This window comes from Brassica napus, chromosome C9 (assembly GCF_020379485.1).
Source record: "Brassica napus cultivar Da-Ae chromosome C9, Da-Ae, whole genome shotgun sequence".
Taxonomy (NCBI): Eukaryota; Viridiplantae; Streptophyta; class Magnoliopsida; order Brassicales; family Brassicaceae; genus Brassica; species Brassica napus.
The window spans coordinates 2,219,461-2,242,807 of NC_063452.1; the positions used below are offsets into that span (position 1 = coordinate 2,219,461).

Here is a 23,347-nt window from a genome sequence, read left to right on the forward strand (position 1 = left end):
CTAACCGAAATCGTTTGAAATAATTTATAGAAAACTTTTATCTCGTGTATATATATACCTAGAGGGTAGATGTGAAATGGATATGTAATATTAAGATCAGTAATCATTTTTTCTTGCTAACTTGTACCATGCAATAGTTTATGCTTATAGTGGTATAATAGTGACATATTTATCTCTTACAAAATATATGAGTGTTTTTCTGATAGACATTTATCTATGAAAATATCACAAATTACTCGTATTATCCAGATTGCAACATGTTTAGCTATCTCTAACAGAAAGCCATAGCTAAGTTACAGTAAATTTTATGGAGAGATCACTACCAATTTTAAATATCATTTGTTTGAAAACACAAAAACTAGTAAAAATATTGATAATTGAGGTTATTATATATATATGTTGAATAATGGAGGAGGGTTTGGATTTTAAATAGAGAAAGATATGAAAAAGCTGTGTGTTCCCAAAGCTGCTATTGAAGTTGAAGTGGGATTTAAGAGAAGTGTTCCATGTTGAGCTAACAATGTGGCCCTTTATGTGCATGTCGCTAAAAGGCAATACCATGTGATGACATTGACTTTCTATATTCATTTCCATTACTATTTACTAAATTTTCACATTGTGTTAGTATTAAGAACTAGAGCTAGTGAATAATCTAGAAAGTTCATAGCTGATCATCTTTAAAAAAAAGAAGAATATAGATCATTTGTGTATGCGTTGTGTTTATCAATGTTCGCTGAATCTAATTACTGAAGCATTACATCGAAAAAGGATCAAGCGTGGACTTCCTTCTACCTTGAAACTGATTACTCAAAAAAAAGTAGTCATGATAAGTTCGTCTTCTTCCTAATTTAACTCTGTTTCGGAAACTTGATTTTGTACACTTGATGCTAAACGGCATACATGTCCCATGTGGTTGCTTAAGATCTCGGATTATGCCTCCTTAATTAGATTCTTAATCATGATTACCACGGGAACAAAATGTACTTAATTACGTCCTTTGTGTGTGCATTATTTACATAACATACAAAAGTATCAACAAATTAGGGAAAATGACTAATTAATTCCCATTGATTATAAATTTTAGTCAACTTAACCATGTTTTCTTCTCCAAAATCAGTGGTGTTGTGATTCACATTCCCAACGCAACATACCTTCCAAAATTACTGTTACAAAGTTTAAGTTAGGGAGAAGTTCGTACTTATTAATAGATTATAGTTTACCTTCTAGTTTAAAATTTACAAATGGACATTTTAGAACTTATGCTACATAAGCTAAAAAGAAAACAAATAAATAAAAATTACCTATTTGAAATAATAGAAGGGAGAATGAACATCTTAAGCCATCTTTTTAATTTCTAATTTTCCCATTTTCACATTTCAAATAGATTATGACATGGCTTGATGAGAGAAACATGTCAAGCAACATTTTCATACTAATTATTTATTTATTTATGGTCCTTCATGGGGACACCAAAGTATGATATTGTTAAAGCATTGCTTGGCTAAATTTCACATCACAATGGTTAATTGGACTAGTATGGTTGTTTCATTCTCTATTTTAATGAACTTATTTTAATGAACTTATCAAACAAGTTTTAATCGATTAAAGATAAGCAATATAACTATATTCTACTTATTTTGAGCAGGGTAAATGATTTTCAGATGGTATATATTGCGATTATAACCGTTAAATACATAGAAAATATTTAAAGACTAATTTGGCTCTTTTCCTTCAAACTTGAATTTGTTTCTTAAAATAGTATTTCGCAATTATTTCTATAGCTTTGGATTTGGTTGAGGCAGCCAAATATGTGTTGAATATTCCACCTCTTCTTCCTAATAAATATTTTGTAAAACTCACTCCATTCTTTTGTAAAATAATGCAGATAAATGTAGACATTGTGCGTGTATAATTGTATGTATGTAATATACATATATAATTAGTTGCAGGAGATGTAACATGCTAGTCCATGTGGGTTTCGGGTACTAAATGTTAGGCCGCTTAGGCTCCACAGTGTTTTTATGTCCAACGATCTCTTTAGATTTTTCCTATCAACTTTGGTCCATTCAAACATAATGTAACAAAATAAGAATTTTAAATATAAGTTAATGAAGAAATGATGAGAAAAGGCAGCCATATGCAATAATTGAATTTTCGTATGCAGCTATATACAGTATTCTCATTTAAATAGTTGAAATTTTTGGTATAGTTAGGTTTACGCTGCGGAATCAACGTCGTAGTTTAAGCTTACGATTTTGCTAAAATTCGTAATTATAATAAACAGCATGCTATAATAGTGATTTAGACGAGTCATCAATACGTCTTGACTTTCTTATAAGTTATTTTTCTTATAAGTTTTAAATAGAAGAATACTGTATAAGAAATGATATTATAGGCCGACAGAATACTTAATGATGTTTAAGCACACTTCACCTACCTATAGCTTTACTCACAAACCGATTGGTCAATTTACCAATATATAATTGCTTTAACTCCTTACACCAACTTCTTTTTACCAACGTTGAATTGTACTAACAACTTTATGATATCACGTAACCGAGTTTTATTAATATTACCGACACTATTGCAAGTAGGCGGTGAAGTATCACGATAGCAATATGGACGTTGAATCCATAAATTACCATAACATTGTAACATAGTAACTAACTTATACTATACGGTGGTGAATGTTAAAAGGTCTAAAAAATATTTTTTTCTAATTATATCACAAAAACGTACTTATTTTTCGATTAATATACAGAGAGAGAACTCTTTTTTTAAACTATGTTTAAGGTGGAATATTTGAAAAGATAGATGAGCTATAGAAAAATAATTTACAATGATATTATGTGAATGAAGCCAATGCATAGAGAATAATTATGTAGACTGATTATGTGGTTAGTAAACAAATATATATTCGGAGTATTTAAAATATTAACGTTCCGGTCATGGAAGACCCATACGGCCTAAAGAAAAAACGTTGTAGATACAAGGAAAAGATGGACAAAGCGTTGCAAATATTGTCACGCATAAGAGAAACGAGAAAGGGGATTAAAAACTTATTATGGGTCTAGTTGTTTTGGGAGTTTTCTCGTCGATGAAGACTGTTATTCTTAGAGTATCAGAGTAAAATTATCGACTGAACCTCGTTAGAGTTTCTTAAGAAAATGAAAAATTAATATTTTAATTATTCAATAACAATTTGACTTTTCCTAAATAACTAAATCAATAAACAAAGAGAACTTTTGAACTTATGATTGGAGATGCTCTTATGACAAGGGAAACGACAATGACTTGACATGGCGACAAAGAATATCAGAAGGAGAAGTTCGGTTGAGAAGGTTCGACGGTGAAAACGACAGCATCTCGATGACGATGACATCGTTGAAAGAAGAAATGGCGAATTTATTTTAAGGGTTAAGTTACCTGTTAACTGAGAACCAAGTCCATTTCATTTATCAATCCCGCCTATCCGACAGAAGCAGAACCAAAATTCCTAAACCTCGGTTTGGTTCAATATTTTTTGTTATGGATATCTGTTTCATTTGTGCTCCAGCATATCTTAGCTTTCCCAGAAAGTAAAAGCCCAGATAAGGCCCACTACTAAGACCTATATCGGTTTATGTTTCGTTTCCCTACATGATGTACATTTAGATCTATTACTCTATTTTATATTATACTACTAATTATAAGATAAATGCATATAATTGTTTTATGAGATTTATAATCTTGTGGCATTGTCTTTTTATGCAAGGAAAATCATTAAATATGCTCAACGTTTCTATTTTTCTACCCCAAGAGGAGAGGATCCATTTTAATCGAAGCGAAAACTATAGAAGAAATGTGTTGATCTATCACATCAAATGTTTCCTCTTGGTCTTTTTGTTAAGTGGATTTGGTCGCATGCGTAGTGGCACGGGGTTGATGACTTGAGATAATTGTCGAATTATGTAAAATGAATTAAGTTTGGTAAAGAAAATGCAGTACGTTCAATACACCGAACTAAAATTCTAAAAATCTTGTATTCATGGCGTTAGATTAGTTAGATTCGAAATTATGCTGAAAATAGAAAATTTAGGTTTTAGGAGGTATAATCGGAAACTAATCTTATCAAATGAGCGTTTCAAAGAAAAATCAGTTATCAAAAGAGATTATAAGCATAAAGTTTAAAATTTCGTTTATATATTTGATATTATATGGTATATGTAACTCTTATATCGCCTAGTGGTAAAGAACTCACAGTTGTGAGCACCGCACTGGGTTCGATTCTCTTTGATCACCCGGAACGTTTTAAGCAGTAAAAAAACGCGGATCATGCGGACCTCATGGTGATTAGTCTTTGAACGTAGAAAGCTTTTGGAATTATGTCACGGTTATAAAAAAAACATGTCACTTCTTTTTCTTCTTGTTAAAATACATTTTTATTGGTTAATCGTTTGATACTTTAACAAGATCCAAATTAAGTCTGAATTGATAATTAATTTTTTCACGTAAAGTTTTATGAACTTTCAAATATAAAATTGATTGACAATATGTAATAAGTGGATTAACTCAATTTTTTCATATATTGGTATTAATTTCTTTAAACTCTAATGTAAGATCTTAATATGCCCATTCACAACCAATAATCAACCATTTTTGAACCATTCTATTCGAATCAACAAACGAGATTCTGATTAAAAAAATTTAAAATCAGTTAACAATAAAGGGATTAGTTCAAACCTTTTATACATTAGTATTGGCTAAATTAAACTTTCAATGTGGGATCATAACACTTCACATTTCGTTATAGCTGTCTTTAAGAATATGCTTTTGTATATACGACATTTACAAACTGAAAATACGCGCCTACTACTGTAAAGTGAACACCCTACTGGTACGGGACACCTGAGGTGTCTCAGTCAGTAAAGTAGGGACATTCAATGCTGCTTCATATTCAATCTATTTCTTTATTTAAAAGTGGTATACTATTAGTTGATAAAAAAAAAGTGGTATACTAGTCTATTCGAAATTATTTTGAGGTTGTAATGATAACACTAACACAGTAACACTTTCCATAAAATTCATAACTCGATTCAGCTTTTCCTGAGGTGTTCATTACTTTCTCGCATGAGATGCTTTTAAGTTTATGTAATCTATATGTAAAAGCTATATGAATATTTCCTAATTAATCATTTCACATTTGTGCTGATTTTTTTTTTTTTTTTCTGATAACCGAATGTCCTGGTCCCACCAATGTGGTCCAGACTAGAGACTAAAACGACCAAAGATCTAGCTTGCGCTGGTCAGTGACCGGAATTCGAATCCGGGTGGCAGAACTCATATCCGTGAAATTTGATAAAAATAAATTTTAAACTGCAATTAACAATACATAAACTTAGAAAATCCAAATATCTGGACTATGAGAAATCAATAAAATAGTCTGTGTTATTGTTATCCATGCGTCATCATCCAAATTCGAACATTCATAAATATTATTGTCAAAATATCCAACATGTAGACTAATCATATTGAAGAGATAAAAATTATAATTACAATAAGAAAGTGGTTTCTTTGGTTTGTTTCATTTTCATATAATTTTGAACTTAATATCCACACACACCAGAAAGGAATAATGAAAAAGGAAATGAGTGATTACATCCTAACCTTTCATCCACAACTATTGGAAGATAAATCTACAATATCCTATTTGAGAGCAAGTAACTCTTGGGTTAGTGGTGAGTTCTCCAAAGCTTGCGTGTTCTTTGACCCCTTAGTCCACTTTCAGTTCGAGTATTAAACATTGATAAGCAGCCCAATCTGTTTTAGAAAATAATGTAATCGTATATTTGTACATGATATGTTAATCGTGGACTCACTCTAAGACCACTTGATCGGATTAAACTATGTCTGATCAAATTCAAAGGACTCCCAACGTGTCCAACCAATTCTGCTAATGAACTTAACCCACTAAGCATTTTTGCCAAATATTGATTAACCAAAACGAAATATAGTTGAGTCTCAAGTCCCAGAGAGGGCACATAAGCATATATAAGCTTATGCCAAAGATAAAATAAAATAAAATAAAAGAGGAACCTTAAAGAACCTTCATAAACAATCAAAAGCTTCATTATCTACACCTATTCATATTATCATTATAGCCCATATAATCTTCCCAAATATAAATTCTGATAAAATAAATTACATAAATTCACTTTTTGTTCTTAATCCATCAAGCTTCAAATCCTATGAGTTTGAAGCTGTAACAGCCTTGAATAAGCTCCCTCTGGTCGGCTTACAAGCTCAGAATGCCTGCCTTGCTCCACAATCCTCCCATCTTGAATCACACCAATGCAATCAACACCTCTTATGGTTGACAACCTGTGAGCAACCACCACCGTAGTCCTACCTCTCATGAGCCTCTCTAAAGCTTCCTGAAGCACACATTCAGACTCAGCATCTAACGCGCTTGTTGCTTCGTCAAGAAGCAACACACTAGGGTTCTTGAGCACTGCTCTTGCTATAGCGATCCTCTGCTTCTGCCCACCTGATAACTGCACTCCTCTCTCACCCACTGGAGTCTTGTAGCCTTCAGGCAAACCACTGATGAAACCATGAGCGTTTGCAGCTCTAGCCGCCTCGATAACCTCGGACTCAGTCGCACCATCTTTACCATATGCGATGTTGTCGAAGATGGTAGCTGCAAAGAGAGCTGGTTCTTGTTGAACAAGACCTATCTTCAGCCTCAGAGACTTTAGGTTTAGCCTGCGGATGTCTTTACCATCAATCATAACTTTACCAGCAAGCGGGTCGTAGAACCGTTCGATCATCGCTATCACAGAGCTTTTCCCTGAGCCACTCGCCCCGACAAGAGCTTGGCTATGTCCAGCTCGTATCCTAAGGTTAAAGTCTGTGAACACCATTACATCCGGTCTTGAAGGGTACGCAAAATCCACATGTCTAAACTCAATGTCTCCACGTATTGTCTCGGCCGGATCAGCATCAGCATCGTCCGGATCAATCCTTGTCTGCCTATCCAACACCGAAAAAACCGAACCAACGGCCTCACCTCCCCGGATGATCTCAGGAGCAAGACTTACAGTTTCAGCAACAGAGTTTGCTGTAATGACCAAAACCACAAAGACTTTGATCACTTTGGAGAAGGTTGACTTGCCTTGGCTCACAAGGTGGGCACCGTACCAGAGGATTACAGCCTCGGATCCATAGAGAGCAAGCTGGGAGAGGCCAAAGAGTAGACCTGAGGTTTGACTTCTGTAGAAGCTTCTTTTCTGAGGGACACGGAGCTCGTGGCTGAACAAGGAGAGGATCTTGCTTTGTGCATTGAAAGCTGCTACGGTTCTAATGTTGCTGACTCCTTCACCAGCAATCATTGATGTCTTTGCATGAGCCTTGGCTGTGTCTCCAGCAAAACCCTTCAGAGATAGTTGCTGCAATATAGATACTTACTCATCAGAACAATTAAAGATGTTAAACAATGTTCAAGAAATCGATAGACAATAATTACGTGTTTTATAGAGGATTATTGATTAGGCGGATACCTATACCAATTTTTTAGCATCTAAACTGATTTTTTTTTTAATTATTCAAGGAAAACTCAATTTACCTAGACGCCTACTAAACCAATTTTTAGAACACTGATGTTAAATATTGGTTAACTTAACTAGATTAGAACATGATGAAGAACCATTCAGTTAATCACACATGCAAAACGTCAACACCATCAATTATAGTGCAAGTACATTGTATCTCTAGGTCCTTGCGTGTGAAATCTATTGATAGATTTTCATTAGATAACGGGTGAAGAATCTTATTGACATTTTGAAAAAATGTTGGTGATATCTTAAGCAAAGTTCTGAAGCTTGCAGCTAGTAAAAACAAAAACTTGTCACAACCTAATGTACCAAGCAAAGAAACACAAGAAAACATGGACCATTGGTTGATTGTTTAACACTGACACTCTGACACACACACACAACTTGGATGAGTAAATAAAAAACGGAGACAAGAAATTTGACCAATGAAGAAAACAACAATGGTTTTTTTGAATAAATCACTGCTCTTCTTACACAATGCCTAGTAATAATTGGTTCTTGGTGTGAAAAGAAAGGTGGCAGGGTTTTTGGATTTATGTGAATATGAGAAATGGGTTTATAGGAAATATAATTAAAATATAAAAGGGTGTGATCAGAATTCAGAGTGCAGAGATAGAGAGATTTAGGCCTGGCAATAAAATCCGGAACCTGAAATCCGAACCCGAACCAAAAAACCCGATCTGTTATCCGATCTGAAACGTAAAAATACTCGAACGGGTTTTGTAGGGTGGTACAAAAAATATCCGAACCCGAAGTGTTATTAACCGAATCCGAACGGGTAACCCAAAAAATCCGAAATTAATAGTCAATATAAATATTTTGAAATATATATCAGTATTCTAAATATTAAATTCAATATTTGTTGTAATATTATATATAATAATAAATATTAAAATTCTAATAAATGCTTTAAGTACACAATTAGTTATAATAAAGTATTTTATAATTTGCTCATTGAAATAAAAAGTCTACTCTCTATAAGGCAATACATATTGTTTACAAATGATGTTTGTTTTCATGTTTGATTTAACATTTTATTGTTATTTTATCAATTTTATATGTGATAGATTAATTTTTATTTAATTTAGATGTTTTTCTTTATATTTTACTTCAAAAATTTTGTTTTTTACTTTGGTTATATCTGAACCGAACCGATATAATCCGAATCCGTACGATATATAATTACTTTATGGGTTTTATGATGCAATACAATTTTGAACCGAAACCGAAGTGTTATTATCCGAACCCGATCCGTACTAATAAAATTTTAGTATGAGACCTAGAAGCGTAAATCTGAAAATTCGAAAACCCAAAAAATCTGATCCGAATGCCAACGAATACCCGAACGACCTAGAGAGATTTATGAAAGCTTAAAGTAGGAAAGATATAGTAGATGTAAAGTAAGAAGGTAGATACATAAAAAGACAGATGAATCTTAGCTATTTTCATGAACACTGCTATCTATGTGCCGTACTACCAATAGAAACTATATAATAAATACTCTTCACAGATGTAAAAGTCTACTTTATTGATGTGAGGGCTCCATCATCTTGACCCTCACAGTCACACTATTCTAAATAAAAGAGAAAAAAAAAGACTGAATAATTCTTTTATGATTATTATTGGAAAAGGAAATGCAATTGCAGAAGGCAGTGAATGTGTTGACATGTTCTATAAAGTTTTGAACTTTTGCATATAAAATAAACAATAGTTTAGAAAACATAAAAGTTAGTTACTCTTTTACTGCCTTTAACTTAATCAAGTTTTGAAGTGCAGACTCAATAGATCATAACCCTTAAAGATTGTTTTAATGTGCATATAGTTGCAAAACAAAGAATTGAGAATTTTGTTACCTGAGCAAAGTTAGCAAGGACTAGAAGTGGGAATGTGCATAAGATGAGAAGTGAGACTCTCCACTCAATGATGAAAGCAACTATGAAAGACGTGAGAAGTGAAGTCATGTTCTGCAGAATCACTGAGATTCTCTCTGCTATAGCAGATTTAACATCAGCTGCATCAGTGGCTAACCTTGCAGCAATCAAGCTAGAGTTGTGTTCATCCTCATCAAACCAACCAACTTCATTCCTCAAGATTGCTAATAAAAAAAACAAACAAAAAAAATCAAAAATGGAACTATAAAAAAATATTTCAAGATTTTGATACATTACCTGAGAGCATCATTCTTCTTACTCTTGTTGTGAGATTCTCCCCCATGATGCTAAAGAAGTAATGCTGGATCAAATAAGCTATCACAGCATAGATACCAGCACCAATGTAGATGAACACATACTCTTTTGTCTTCCTCTCCATTGAAACATAGTCAGTGTAGTAGAACACTTCAATCATATTACTCATCACAATAGCAAACGTTGGACCGATAAAACCAGACAGAACCGAGCCAACAGCTCCCATGATTGAGTAAGGCCATTCAGGTGCATTAAGCTTGAGAAGCCTATAAAAGTAGTTTTGAGGGGGACGAGTCTTTCTATCACTCTCTGCGTTTGATATCATCTCTATCCGACCATCAGCTCCAGTGCTGTAAGAGTAGCTCAAGTTCCTCAAACTCCCTGACCTTAAGCTCAGTGACTTGGTCGACAAGGAATGGCTCAAACGTGTAGAACGAGTGCGACGTGTTGACGGGTTAGAGAAGTCACGAGTACCAACCATCTCTTGAAACCTGATGAGCGATGCGTAAGGACCAGACTTAGCTATGAGCTCTTCGTGTGTTCCGGTCTCAACAACTTGTCCTTGCTGTATCACCGCGATGGAGTCAACGTTACGTATGGTGCAGAGGCGATGAGCGACGACCACTGTGGTTCTCCCGACCATGACTCTGTCTAAAGCCTCTTGAACTATGCTCTCAGAGCTAGCGTCAAGAGCGCTCGTTGCTTCGTCTAGTAACAGAATCTTGGGGTCTTTTAGCATCGCCCTAGCGATTGCGATTCTTTGCTTCTGTCCACCTGACAGTTGAACACCACGCTCTCCAACCTGTGTGTCGTAGCCTTTAGGAAGCAACGTGATGAAGCTATGCGCGTTGGCAGCGGACGCAGCAGCTTCAACTTCGTCTAGTGTTGCATTAGGTTTCCCGTAGAGTATGTTCTCAAGTATGGTTGTGGCGAAGAGAGCAGGTTCTTGATTCACAAGACCGATCTGTTCACGCAAGAACTTCAACTGAAGCGTCTTTATCTCAACACCATCCAACAGAATCTTCCCTGCTCATTAAAAAAAAGTTATCAAGATCCATACACTAGGCAAAAACCTAGATAAAAAGAGTTACTTGTTACTCAAGTTACCGTTGTTTGGGTCGTAGAACCTCTCTATAAGGGACACAACAGTACTCTTCCCAGAGCCACTACCACCAACCACAGCCACGGTCTTCCCAGAAGGGAAGAAGATAGAGAAGTTTCTGAAGATGATAACATCAGGACGTGAAGGATAGCTAAACGTCACATCTTTAAACTCAATGTTTCCATGAACTTGCTCCAAGCATTTCCCATCCAACGGGTCTTGTACTATAGTTGGTCTCTGGTTAATTATCTCCATTAGCTTGTAACCAGCAGATTTGCCTTTACTAAACGCTCCAAGATTTGAGAAAGATTGTCCCAAACTCCTAAAAACAACATAGTCACATGTTAAAGTCTATAACATAAAAACATCAGTTTGATGTTCTGTTTTCTTACATTCCACCAACAATGGCTGAGAAGATAGCAGTGAATGCTTTTCCTCCATCTGTTGTTCCGCTCCTGATGAAAACACCAGCGTACCAGAACACCAAGGCCCATGACATGCAAGCTATTCCATAAGTACATCCTAAACCTAATCCTTTAGCCATCCCAGCTTTATAACCAAGCTTAAGAGTGTACTGAATCGCCTCTGAGTACGAGCTAAGAGCCTTGCTCTCTCCAACATATGAGTAAACAGTTCGAACCTGAGCAATTGCCTGTAAATTCACAAAAAATAAATAAAAAAATTTTATTCAAATTATAGCACACAAGATTTTTTTTTAAAATATCCTATGATAGCACTAAAACACCTTTTTAGGTATTTTATATTTAAATTTGATTTTAGCGACTAATTAGGTTTTAATATATAGAAAATGAGGTTAGTGTAAAGATTTATGGTTCAGAGTAATTTAGTCATTCTACCTCTTAGATTGTGCTATTTTAGAGATTTTTCTCTTTGTGTTATTTTTGTTATCGAACTTTTTTTGTGCATACCTAAAAGATTTAAGTTAAAGGTTAATTATTACATGAAACCACTGTTTAAGTCCTTGTTGGATTGAAAGACAAGGAAGAGAGACATAATCATTAGAGGGATCAAGTACAACGAGCAAGCCTAAGAACAGTGTAAAGCATATTATAAAGAAAAGATCTTTTTCACCTGCTCGGCTATAACACCGGCGTTTGCGTAAGACTCACGGCTCTTGGAAGTGATGCCGGTGAGAGTGTAAGCGTATAAACCGCCTGCGAATGCGATTCCGGGAATCACCGCCACACTCAACAAAGCTAGCCTCCATGCTGACACAAACCCAACCACAAGCCCCGCCAAAAACGTTGACAAGTAATGTATGAAGTTCCCAACCTGCGGAAAAAATAGAATGATAGTATCAAGCGCACGTTAACTCAGTTTTGCTATCGTGCACCCGCCCGAGGTGCACGATAACTGACTGTTTGCTAACGTAAACGGGACACAGATTTTGTACTTGGTTACCTTCTCGCTGATGGCGTCTTGGACAAGAAGAGTATCGGTAGAGACACTGAAGACAATGTCGCCAGTTCTTGCATCGGTGTCGAAGAATCCAACGTCTTGTTTCAAGACAGCTTCAAGATACTTCTTCCTTAACGCAGCTACTTGTCTTTCTCCAGAGTACATCCAACATGCAATCTCTGTATTTCATAATAATATTATTATTTTTTCAAAGCGTTATAAATGTGAAAGAGATTTCATTTTGATGACGGCATAATCGATACAGACAAAGGATGAGTCCATGACTCAAGTAGTCACGTGGTCTCGGCTTACCCTCCACTTTTTACAATTACACACTAAATCTAAATTAGCTAAGATATAAATATTTTTACCCTTTGATAAAACGTTTTACCAGTCATTTTCTTGCTTGAACACTATTTTTGACAAAAACTTAAAAAGAATTATTTTATTGAATTTTTCTAGAACATTTTAAACTCAATTCATATATATATATATATATATATATTTTTTTTTTACTATAAAAAATTATAGAGAAGTATTTTGATCCATAGTATGTTTTTATTAAAACAGTGATATTTTATATTATTAAATAATTTCTGTCTCGGTTTAGGATCTCTTCTTAACCTAATTATATATTTTCCCTTTACATAAAATAATTAAGCTCTATTATAGAAACATATATTAAAGCAAAATTCATTTATGTAATAAAAATTCTATTTAAAATTGCAAATATATAAATGGATTAGAGGTATTGGTAAAAAAAAATGGATTAGAGGTACTGATTATAAATTTTGGATTTTAAATTTGAGGCAAACCTGCGTACGAAGAGACGCAGACAACCAAACCCAAGTAGACAAAGTACAGAGCATACTGCAAATTTTAAGACATAACACAACAGATCAGATCTTGAATATATATTTTAATTAAAATAAAATTAAACGAGAGAAATGAGATGATTTGATTTTTTACTTTGGAGACTTCATGTGTCATTTGGTGTAAATCCATCTGGTTCTTGCCGAATCCATTAACCATTTCACCGAAAAGCAAGAAGAAGACAGGCATGGAGGAGCCGTGAATAATGGCGCCTATAGAGCCAGTGATCATTAACAGATGATCAAATTTATCAGCGAATGAGAAGAGTTTGAAGAACGGTAAGCTCTGTTCTTTCTTTTTCTCGGCTTCAGCCGGAGGAACCGGCTTTGCATCTGCCGTTGTCTCTGACATTTTTGTTGAGTGAGATTAAGGAAGGAGAAGCGAGTCAGACACGAGTTGGCTCAGAGAGAGGAAGAGATCATTGGCAATGGAGGAGAGATCCAGAGCAGAAAGATAAAGAAAATAAATAATAACGTTTTGTATTTTAAAAAAACTGACAATTGATTTGTGAGTTCGAGAACTCTTTATGAGTGTTTTGTTTGGGAGTGACGAAATAAAAGAAAGAAATGGAGAGAGAATGAGAGTGTGGAGAAGGTGTGATGTGTGTATATAATGGAGAGAGAGAGAGAGAGAGAGCCAGTGTTAAAGAAGACCAGTGGTCAAAGACGATATAAACATTAAGAGATGAGATTTGATCCAAAAAAAAATTTGATCAAAAAAAAAAACATTAAGAGATGAGATAGAGAGATATTCGTATGTGCTCGTGGACTGGGAACTGTAGTTTTGCTGTAATTAATGTGGAGACTAAGGAAAAGAAACTGCAAGTTGAAAATAAGAAGGTCATTTGATGTTAATTACTGAGAAATACTCTCTTTGTATGACTTTAAAGAAAAAAAAATTGTTTAGAAATAGCGGATGTTCTCACTATTTTAGATAGAATTTAATAGCATTTGAATTTTGTGACCAATTACAAAATACTGTTTTTTTTTCTTATTGATTAAATTAGTTTCATTTATTAACATCTTTATGTAAACAATGTAAATTGTATAAAACTTGGATTTTCTTAAGGGACAATGTGTTGAATATACCCAATTAAGGTCCAAATTAGCTGAATGCCCATGATTATGGATAACCCAAAAAGGAGTAACCTTTTGACACTGTGCGGACGAAAATGCCCTCATGCTTTATCGAAAACATGTAACTCCAGATCTATCAGCTAAATATTTACATAGCAGGTAACAATCTACATATCAGCTAATAATTTCAGTATCATCTAACAATCTATGTATCAAACAAATGTATCGGCTAACAAATAATATATCAGTTAATGAAACTATTAACAATTAATTAGTTATCTATCAAATAGCCCCAAATCTATTTGTAACAGCTAACACTCCATGTATCGATTAAGAATCCATTAAAATCTAAATAATAGCAGGTAAGTAATAAAATACCTACTAACGTATATATTATCTAAATAAAAGAATGTAGATTTCAAGCTTTCTTCTTCCCGAGATCTTCCGATCCTTTCTCCATGAATCCGCAACAGAGATAACAGATTATTCGATAATCGCACAGAGAATCGTCGAATTTCCACAATCTTCAAGAGTACTACAACACATACATTTTGCGATTGAAAGCTTATAAAAGTTGATTGTGATTCGAAATTGGAAACATTGGAATTGGGGTGAGATAATAAGATTAGCATTATGGGTGTCAAAAGAATCAGAATAAAAAAAATAAAGATTTGTGTTGAATTAGAAGATGATTTGAAGAACATGTATGAGAGATAAAGAGATTAGAACACAGAAAATGGAGAAGAGAGAGATCTAGAGATAAGGGTATTATAGTCATAAAAAATATTAAAAAGAAACAAGAGTATATGGCAAATTATATAGATTTTTGGGTGTGTCCACACCAATTTCTCTTTTCTTAATTCATGTGCAAAAACTTTAAAAACCACTTATATTGATATATTGTGAGTAATGAATTAATGTGTTTTTGGGAGTACTATAATTTGTCGTTTCATAAATTAATGATGTATTCAAATTAATAGTTTTGTGAACAAATCCATATTTTGTTTTTTTTTTAACAAATTCATATTTGGTGTAATTCAATTAGTGGTTTTGAAATACATGTTATAGAAATTTCTATAACAAATTTGAAAGTACAGCTCTGGTCAAAATATAAAGACACAAAGTGTTAGTTGACATTAATGTTAAAATCTAGCATATTTAGGTGTATAATCCAATAAAAATTGTGATAAACTAATTTTGTTTTTAACTAATGAGAACTTGACATAGCGCTCAAAATTCTTAGATTATCTTAGTATTTTTTTTAACTAATGAGAATTTGAAATAGCGGTCAAAACTCTTAGATTATCTTAGTATTAATGTCTTTTTTTTTACAACAAATCTTAGTATTAATGTCTAAGGGGTAAAATGTTCAAGTAAGTCTCATTGCGAGAGATTTTTTTTTTCAAAAAAGAATGAATTTAAAATAGTTAAGATCTCAATTTATAGAAGTACAGACCTACTATCCCAAAACCTCTCTTAGTCATTAAGAACATGAATTTTTGTATAAAAAGATTTTTCATTAGTTTGGTTTTGTAGTTTTATCTTTTAGTTACAAAAAACCCACCAAAGTTAATCTGGTTGTATATCCTTTAGTTATTATAAATTTTATAATTTGTATAAAATTATGTATTTCTTCTAAAAACGATGTCATTTTGATTTTGAATGAATGTTAAAACATTATATTATAAAATTGTGATTTATCAGATTAACAGAAATCTGTTGAAAGAAAAATGGAAGCAAGGTTTAGAGAATTAACTCGAAGGAAACAAAATTATAAGACAAAAGCTTTGTACTTGAAAAAATGATTAAAATAGTTGAAGGAGGAGAACGGGTGAAACACCTGAAAAACAAAGAAGTATATGAAGAAAGAAAAACGGGTGATATTTGGTTTTTTCCAAAGGCCACTGACTGTGTTTTCTCATCAGATTTTGGCTCTAGTTGACATCCTTAATGGTGTTGGATACAATTTATTTTACATGGATGTATGAAATTTTACAAGATAATTCGATAAAGTTCCATGCAGGGTGAACTACTTTGTAATGGATCTCAAAGGGGTTAACCATAAATAATTGACAGCCCAAGGTGCACGTAAAGCTTGGCTCAGTAGTCCAGAAAAAACTATCCTACATACTTGCCGAAATTGCAAAATATTTTTTTTTTTGCTTCAAAATAACAACAGTTTAAAACTAAATCGAAATTGCAAAAAAAAAGATATATATATATATATATATATATATATATATATATATATATCTCACTCTGTTACCATTTAACCTAGTAAATTTAACAAAGACGAGAAGGATCTTATGAGCCAACAGACTGGAAGAAAATTCCGAAACTAATAATTTATATTTGATTCAGAAATTTGTAATCCATAAATTAAAGTTTGTTTCATGGACTTATCATTTCATTTGTTTTTAGTATGCCATGAGTATGATTCAGAACAAAACCAAACTTAGTATTGCTGAGAGATCAAATTTTGTGATGCTAAGACTAAGAGCTCCATTTTAGTTCTTATACATGTATGGGTGTCCTATATAGCCTAAAAACATGATCACGCTCTATTTGATTGATGGAGATAAATTTCAACTATTGAAAATCAATGTGTCATCTAAACATTTAACAATTACAGGACATAAACAAAATGATTCAAATATATCTGCTTCTTTCTTGCTTGTATGGGACTGGCATAGTTTATATATTTCCAAATGTCATTTTTATTGTTATAAAAATCTTAAGTATAAGTTTTATCTTCTTTAAAAAAAAGTAAGTTTTATCGACAGCATTATCCATGGACTGAGATACATAATGTTATTTTAATCCTAAACATTGATAATTACTTTGTGAAGAGTGAGTTTTATTGTACCTCTTTTCATCAGTTTCTTACTTTGTTCCTGATTTTTCTTTGTTATGAATAAACATCATAGTACAAGTAAATTTAACATTTTAGTAACAAAAAATAATAATAATCATAAAACAAGTACTCAGACCTATTAGAGCATGTCTATCCCTAAGAACCCCGTATAGATGATCTCAACCTCTAAATATTGATATTAATCTAATCTGTTTGTTTAGTTAAATTTTACTAGTTAGAGCAAATAAACCAATCATATATGGACCAATGGTACCTGATGTTTTCATGACTATTTCACCCTATCTCAAATAAGAACCCCAATTCATTTTTTTTCCTAATTTTCTTATATTTCTTTTATTTTATTGATGAGGTATTGTTTGAGAAATTCGCAATGAAGTTGGTCTTTGATAGTGAAAATAGGAAAATACTGATACTGATAGGCCAAATGCCAACGACAACAGAAGAATAAATAAATGTATAAAATAGTAAATATGTGGATTCGGTCGTTAGTGCACCCCTTTCCTCGAGCAAAGCATCTAATTTATGCTATAGTATATCAAATTAATATTCCTATAATTATTGTTTAACATAAGATTCAAAGATTGGGTTGAGGCCAAAATCGGGGCATGTGAGTGTTAAATAAGATATGGTCTATGGTTTACTGCTACTATGATTCCTTTTTTCTAACTTGATCCATTGATGGAAAGTTCTTTTATGCTTTATAACACTTATTTTCCAACATAATGAAGATATCGTGGTGTATTTTAACGAAATGTCTTTTATTCTTTTTGAGGAAGCATCGATGTTTGGTAGGGGACACAACATAAAATAACAACAAACAACCCTCAAACAAGTTTCACTGATTTTGAATCGTTGATTGTCACTAGATATTGACATTGTATCTAAAGGTTGATTGATTGATTGACATAAACAAAGATCATGTTGACCATGCTTGCTTATGTCGAATTAAAATTCGTGTGGAATAAGTGAATAACTTTTAGAAATGTATTTGACATAGTGACCGTTTTTCACTAAATAAATTAATATCAAGAGATCTAGGTCTTGTATCATATATAAAATATATTTAATCGTCTTGTACAAAAAAGGACATGGTTAAATTTTAATGGATTATTTTTGTTGTTTGCCGAACTTAATGAACCCTTTTTAAAGGAAATAAAGAAAAGAATGTATAACGGACGGCTGGTTTGATGATCTTTGTGAGATTTCGCTTTATTATAGGCACAACTTTATTAGTTGTAAAAGGTACTTAAAACTCAGCAAAAGAAACTTTCGACTGTATACAGTGCTTATAGGTAATAGATAAACCTATTTACAGATTGATAATCACCACATTCCATAAATAAATCTGATTATAATGGAAGTGAGTACATGAATTATAATTATATAATTTGATTCAACCGATAGCTCATATAACATGTTTGAGAATTATTATTGTTTGCCTTTAAATGGGTATTGTAGGGTCCAACGTTAATGACTTTTCCTTTGATACAATTATAATTAATTAGTTTGTCTTGGTGCCATTGTCACCTTTGAATCATACTCTTTATAATATCCCATTTTTCCTATAAAAAAATCTCAATCTAATATTTTCATTATACAGAGAAAGATCTCTTATCTTATGCTTTATTTTGTTCGGCAACATCCGTGATATTAGGACCTACGACCCTAATTTATTTTTCTAACATGGTCATGTGCTAATTATACTTTCTTAATTAATAATTATACTTTCTTAATTAACAAATAACCAAAAGTGAGTTTTCATAAAACGTGATTTTAAGTTTGTTAACAAGAAATAATTCAACTGGTTTTGCTTTTCTGTTTGAAATGGGTAAACTCATTTTGCTTAATATGATAAAATGTACAATTGCCGTTTTCATAGATTCCCTACCATATAACCAGATGGCCATCTACATCAATTTCGCCTTCTTCCTTTTTTGGATTCGGGTATATAGACATGTTGGCTAATGTCTAATGATGATCAAAGATAATACCAAACTTGAAGTTTTGGTCGTCGTTGTCATGTAACATTGAAATGCTACCGACGATGTGTCTGGAGTCTGGACTAGTGATGTAACGTAATGAATTGGATCTATTGTATTCCTAATTTGATTTATGTTGGGAGGGGTGATTTACATCATATCATCAGATATTAACAGCGGGTGGTTTCAGACATATAAGAAGATTAGGGCCTAACCAAACTTTTCCCTGCTAACAAAAAACGTCAAATGATATTAGATAAGAGGCATAACGTATATATATATATATACAATGAATATTTGAGAACTATATATTTGATACCAAAATATATAGATAAAGAGGCATAACATAGATATATGGTGTTAAAAAAAAAACTTAGATATATAAATATATATACAATGAATATTTGTGAACTATATATTTGATACCAAAATATATATAGTTTTTTTTGTTAAAGGGGGGGACGACGATTTGTGACAACTATGAACTGTAGTTTACTCACGGAATTGATAGTTAACGTGAAAACTATGGATAAGCAACGTACAAACTGTAGAAGAGTATCATAAGTTTGTTTATCAAATGCAAGTTTACAGTGGCTTGATCGCGTAAGTCCCATATTCGACGATGAGTTTCACTATTTTCGAAAGTTTGCAACAAAAAGTTTATTGTTCTTGAAGATTATCATTTCATAATAAGTTTTTTCACGCTTTATCTTAGCTTGCACATAATAAAAACCATATACATTAGATCAAAATTCACGGTATTGAAAGCCCACTTTTAGTAAGATCATCCACACAAAAATTATATAACAATAGTAACAAAATAAAAAGGAAATGATGATATACCCAAATTAAAGGTATAATGATACAATGCACAGGAAAGAGAGAAGGCCTTTTAGAACATGCATTCCCTTTAATCTGTTATTATCGCTAATGTCCTTTGCCACGATCCTTTACACTAAATTTCCTCTTCTTTTCTTCATTGACATTGCCGTAAAGTTGACACACACCCAAATCTCTTTTGTCAATAAGAGATAAATCTTTCCGCATTGCGAGCCGCAAAATAATAGTATATATCTCTCTTTCCGCCGATGTGTTAGTACTTAGTACAAGACTACATATATAAAAAAATAAATAACCAAAAGATGTTAGTAAGAATAACACTGGCCAATATGCCAATGGCATTTGGCAAAAAAAAAAAAAAAAAAAAAAATGTCAATGGCTTTGTTGCAATTTGCAAGAACACATATACACTGTCGAACAGAAATTACAGAATGAACAATAGTAATTGGGCTAAAGGCCTAGTACATATTGTTCAAAAATCAGGCCCAAGTAAATATGTTATAATACAAAGCTTTGTATTTTTGCACTGACAAATATGGAACAACTTGGAGGACTCTTTGAGCAAGACAGTCAAACAATTTCACCTCTTACTAGACACTCAAATATCTTCTTCGTTTAGGAACACGCTGCAAGGGAAAGTGCGTTCCATTAACATCCTTGAGTCGAGGCGGTAAGGTGCAAAGACTTTGTTGGATATGAACCCTAGCCTATTGTTTGAATTGAAAATATATCGGCAAGACGAATTATAATGGTAAACCGAAGTCAAAATTCATTAAAACAAAAACAAAAATCTGGTGAATCAAACTCAAGTCTATGATCGCTCTTACAAGACATAACCCTCTCTCCCACATCACTTCTTGTAATGTTACTGCAAAACTCTCCAAAAAAGAAGTCATCTAACTCTTTGGTGCAGTCTTCTCCTTAGCCTTCTGAAGCTTCAAAACCTTCTTCACAATCTTCTGCTCTTCCACCAAGAATGCCCTAACGATCCTGTAGTAGGAGACATATTAGTTACATTTCAAGAACTCATGTAATAACCTTAATTAAAAAAATTAGCTTACCTGTCTTTAACAGCTAGTCCAGAGAGAACACCACCGTATGCACGGTTCACTGTCCTCCTGTTCCTCGACAACCTCGACCTCTTGTACTCAGCAGGTCTCAGATGCGGTATCTACACAAACATAAAACATCCAAAACTAAAGCCTAAACGATTACAAGAATGAATCTCTCCACTATGGCACTATCTTACCAATCTTAAACAAAAAAAGTTCTAACATTCACTAAAAATGTCTGATTCCGACAAGTTCTTACATCTAACCGCAATCATGTCTGAGTTCCGACAAAGAATCAAATTCGAATTAAAAAAAAAAAAAATGACAAGGCATACATACCCCCTTGGATTCTCTTGCCAGTGACAGGGCACTTAGGTCCACTAGCTCTCTTCTTCGTCGTCTGGTAAGTCAACTTCCCACCTTCACAAACCAGAAACAAAAAAAATATCTCTTTAGATCAATCTTTACTATTACATCATTAGATCATCGGTCGGTAACGTTACCAGGAGTTTTGACGATGCGGTGTTGGTTGGATTTGGTGGCGTAAGAGTGGCGTGACCGGTACACAAGCCGTTGAACCATTTTCGCAAAGCTCTGATGAAGTAACAGAACAAACAATGGAAAGAGCGGCGCGAGCTTTGATGGGGAGTTTATATATCGCGGTTAAACCCTAGATCCAACGGACGTGAGCGCTAGGCCCGATAACGAGGCCCATATATTCAATAGCTTTAATAAACTAACCAACCCGTACAGACCGGTCAAGTCCGGTTTGGTTAAATGATATATTACCGATCGCATGCAGTGTCACGTCCATGGATTATAGTAATAAATATGGACTGCACTCTGCATTTGTTGTTCTCTCATGTAATCAACTGCATGTGCACTCTGCATTTGTTGTTCTCTCATGTAATCAACTCTGCTTATGTTTTCTCCGTTTTTTTCCTTCTTTTATTTATTAATAATGTTTTAAAGTAGGTATATACGCTGGAAAATGTGATTGGCCAGTCCCTACATCACAAGCACCATCCATACATCACACATGCATTCCATGTTATATAAGTCAATCTTTAATAATAGCAAATCAAAATTTATATATTTTAAGAATTGCATGCATCTTATATTTAATCTCCATACTTATTATGATTCAGCCATACACTTGAATAGATGATGTGTATATATATATATATATATATATTATCGTAAAAATACTAAATCTACAAATATATCATTTTATAAAGTACATATCTCCCATTTTTGTGGCCGTCGAAATTTACGTACTAGTTTAAAAGAAAGTTGGATCGTATCCTACACTTCCTCCGTATGATAGTTCACTGAAATGATGAAACTGAAATAAAAGAAGATGTAAACAAATACCATTTTCATTTCTCGAGATTACACTTTGAGTTTTTTGTTTTGGTTTTAATTACGTCTTCGAGTTGTTAGCAACATATGCAATTTCAGTCCAAGTGATTAAAAAAATTACCTGCATTAGTGCACAAATAAATTGACACAGCACAACATTTGACAAAAGAGAGAAATTAAAGTAGTCCCGTGACTCTTCTTCTTCCTTTTCCTCCGGCCTCGTGAACCCAAATTGATATATATATATACATAAATACACATGTACACATAAATAGAAATGGTTGTATGACTTGTGTCTATCAAATCCAGTAATCCTCTTTATCTTATACCAAATTTTCATTGAAATAGTATCTCTGAATCTCTTTGACCAAAAAAACATTATCTCTTAAATCTTAATCTCTTTACAATTGGTTCCATCTAAAAACCAAAAATCGAGGACAAAACATATTAAATCATACTCCTTCTGTATCAGAATAAATGGGTTTTAAGGTTTTTGCACAACGATTAAAAATTACAAAATTTTATTCAATTTTTTCGTTTGTATAAAAACAACAATAAATACAAATAATTCAACCAATAAAAAATCATACTGCAAAACAAAAATAGTCAAAAACATAAAATTGCATTTATTTTTCATATAAAAACTTGAAAACATCGCTTAAAATGAAACAAAATTTTTATCTTTTTTTTTTTTTTTTTGGACGAATAAACAAAATTTTTATCTTAAAACACAAATTAAAGTGATATGGAGTGAATATTGATATATCTTTTCATGTATATGCATATGCAAACATTGTACGTATCAGGAAGTCCCAACATCATGAATGACCACGGATCTGGGCATAGGTCAGTAAAACATTGGCTTTGCTCCCAAAATTTTTTATACAGGTAGGCGTCTAAATTTTGAAAAAAAAAATTATTCAAAAATATTTCAAGCTCTCAAAATTTTAGATTCAGCCATGTGAATGACGTAGACCATAATGTAATTTGA

General features: G+C 33.1%; 2 protein-coding genes across 2 annotated transcripts; both read right to left on the reverse strand.

Moving 5' to 3' along the window:
- Positions 1-5,941: 5,941 nt before the first annotated feature.
- Positions 5,942-13,878, reverse strand: LOC106402107 (ABC transporter B family member 19-like). Its single transcript, XM_013842760.3, has 9 exons — positions 13,269-13,878; positions 13,115-13,169; positions 12,303-12,478; positions 11,973-12,173; positions 11,273-11,532; positions 10,886-11,202; positions 9,761-10,804; positions 9,446-9,687; positions 5,942-7,427 (listed from the first exon to the last, which is right to left on the reverse strand). The coding sequence occupies exons 1-9, from the start codon at positions 13,521-13,523 to the stop codon at positions 6,219-6,221; spliced, it is 3,759 nt and encodes a 1,252-aa protein (XP_013698214.1). The 5' UTR covers positions 13,524-13,878; the 3' UTR covers positions 5,942-6,218.
- A 6,792-nt stretch (positions 13,879-20,670) lies between these two features.
- Positions 20,671-21,654, reverse strand: LOC106397519 (60S ribosomal protein L34-2). The gene is made up of 4 exons (XM_013838112.3): positions 21,498-21,654; positions 21,335-21,414; positions 21,004-21,113; positions 20,671-20,932 (listed from the first exon to the last, which is right to left on the reverse strand). Exons 1-4 carry the CDS (start codon positions 21,574-21,576, stop codon positions 20,839-20,841), a joined length of 363 nt encoding a protein of 120 aa, XP_013693566.1. The 5' UTR covers positions 21,577-21,654; the 3' UTR covers positions 20,671-20,838.
- Between the last annotated feature and the right edge of the window lie 1,693 nt (positions 21,655-23,347).

What these genes read in the sequence shown, in the direction of transcription:
- LOC106402107 (XM_013842760.3), bottom strand. Translation starts at nt 13,523, where the DNA reads ATGTCAGAGACAACGGCAGATGCAAAGCCGGTTCCTCCGGCTGAAGCC. An exon ending in CTGCGTCTCTTCGTACGCAG is followed by an intron (nt 12,479 to 13,114) that starts GTTTGCCTCAAA and finishes TATGAAATACAG; the next exon opens with AGATTGCATGTTGGATGTAC. An exon ending in TCAGCCATTGTTGGTGGAAT is followed by an intron (nt 11,203 to 11,272) that starts GTAAGAAAACAG and finishes TGTTGTTTTTAG; the next exon opens with GAGTTTGGGACAATCTTTCT.
- LOC106397519 (XM_013838112.3), bottom strand. Translation starts at nt 21,576, where the DNA reads ATGGTTCAACGGCTTGTGTACCGGTCACGCCACTCTTACGCCACCAAA. An exon ending in CCGCATCGTCAAAACTCCTG is followed by an intron (nt 21,415 to 21,497) that starts GTAACGTTACCG and finishes TGGTTTGTGAAG; the next exon opens with GTGGGAAGTTGACTTACCAG. An exon ending in GGACTAGCTGTTAAAGACAG is followed by an intron (nt 20,933 to 21,003) that starts GTAAGCTAATTT and finishes CTCCTACTACAG; the next exon opens with GATCGTTAGGGCATTCTTGG.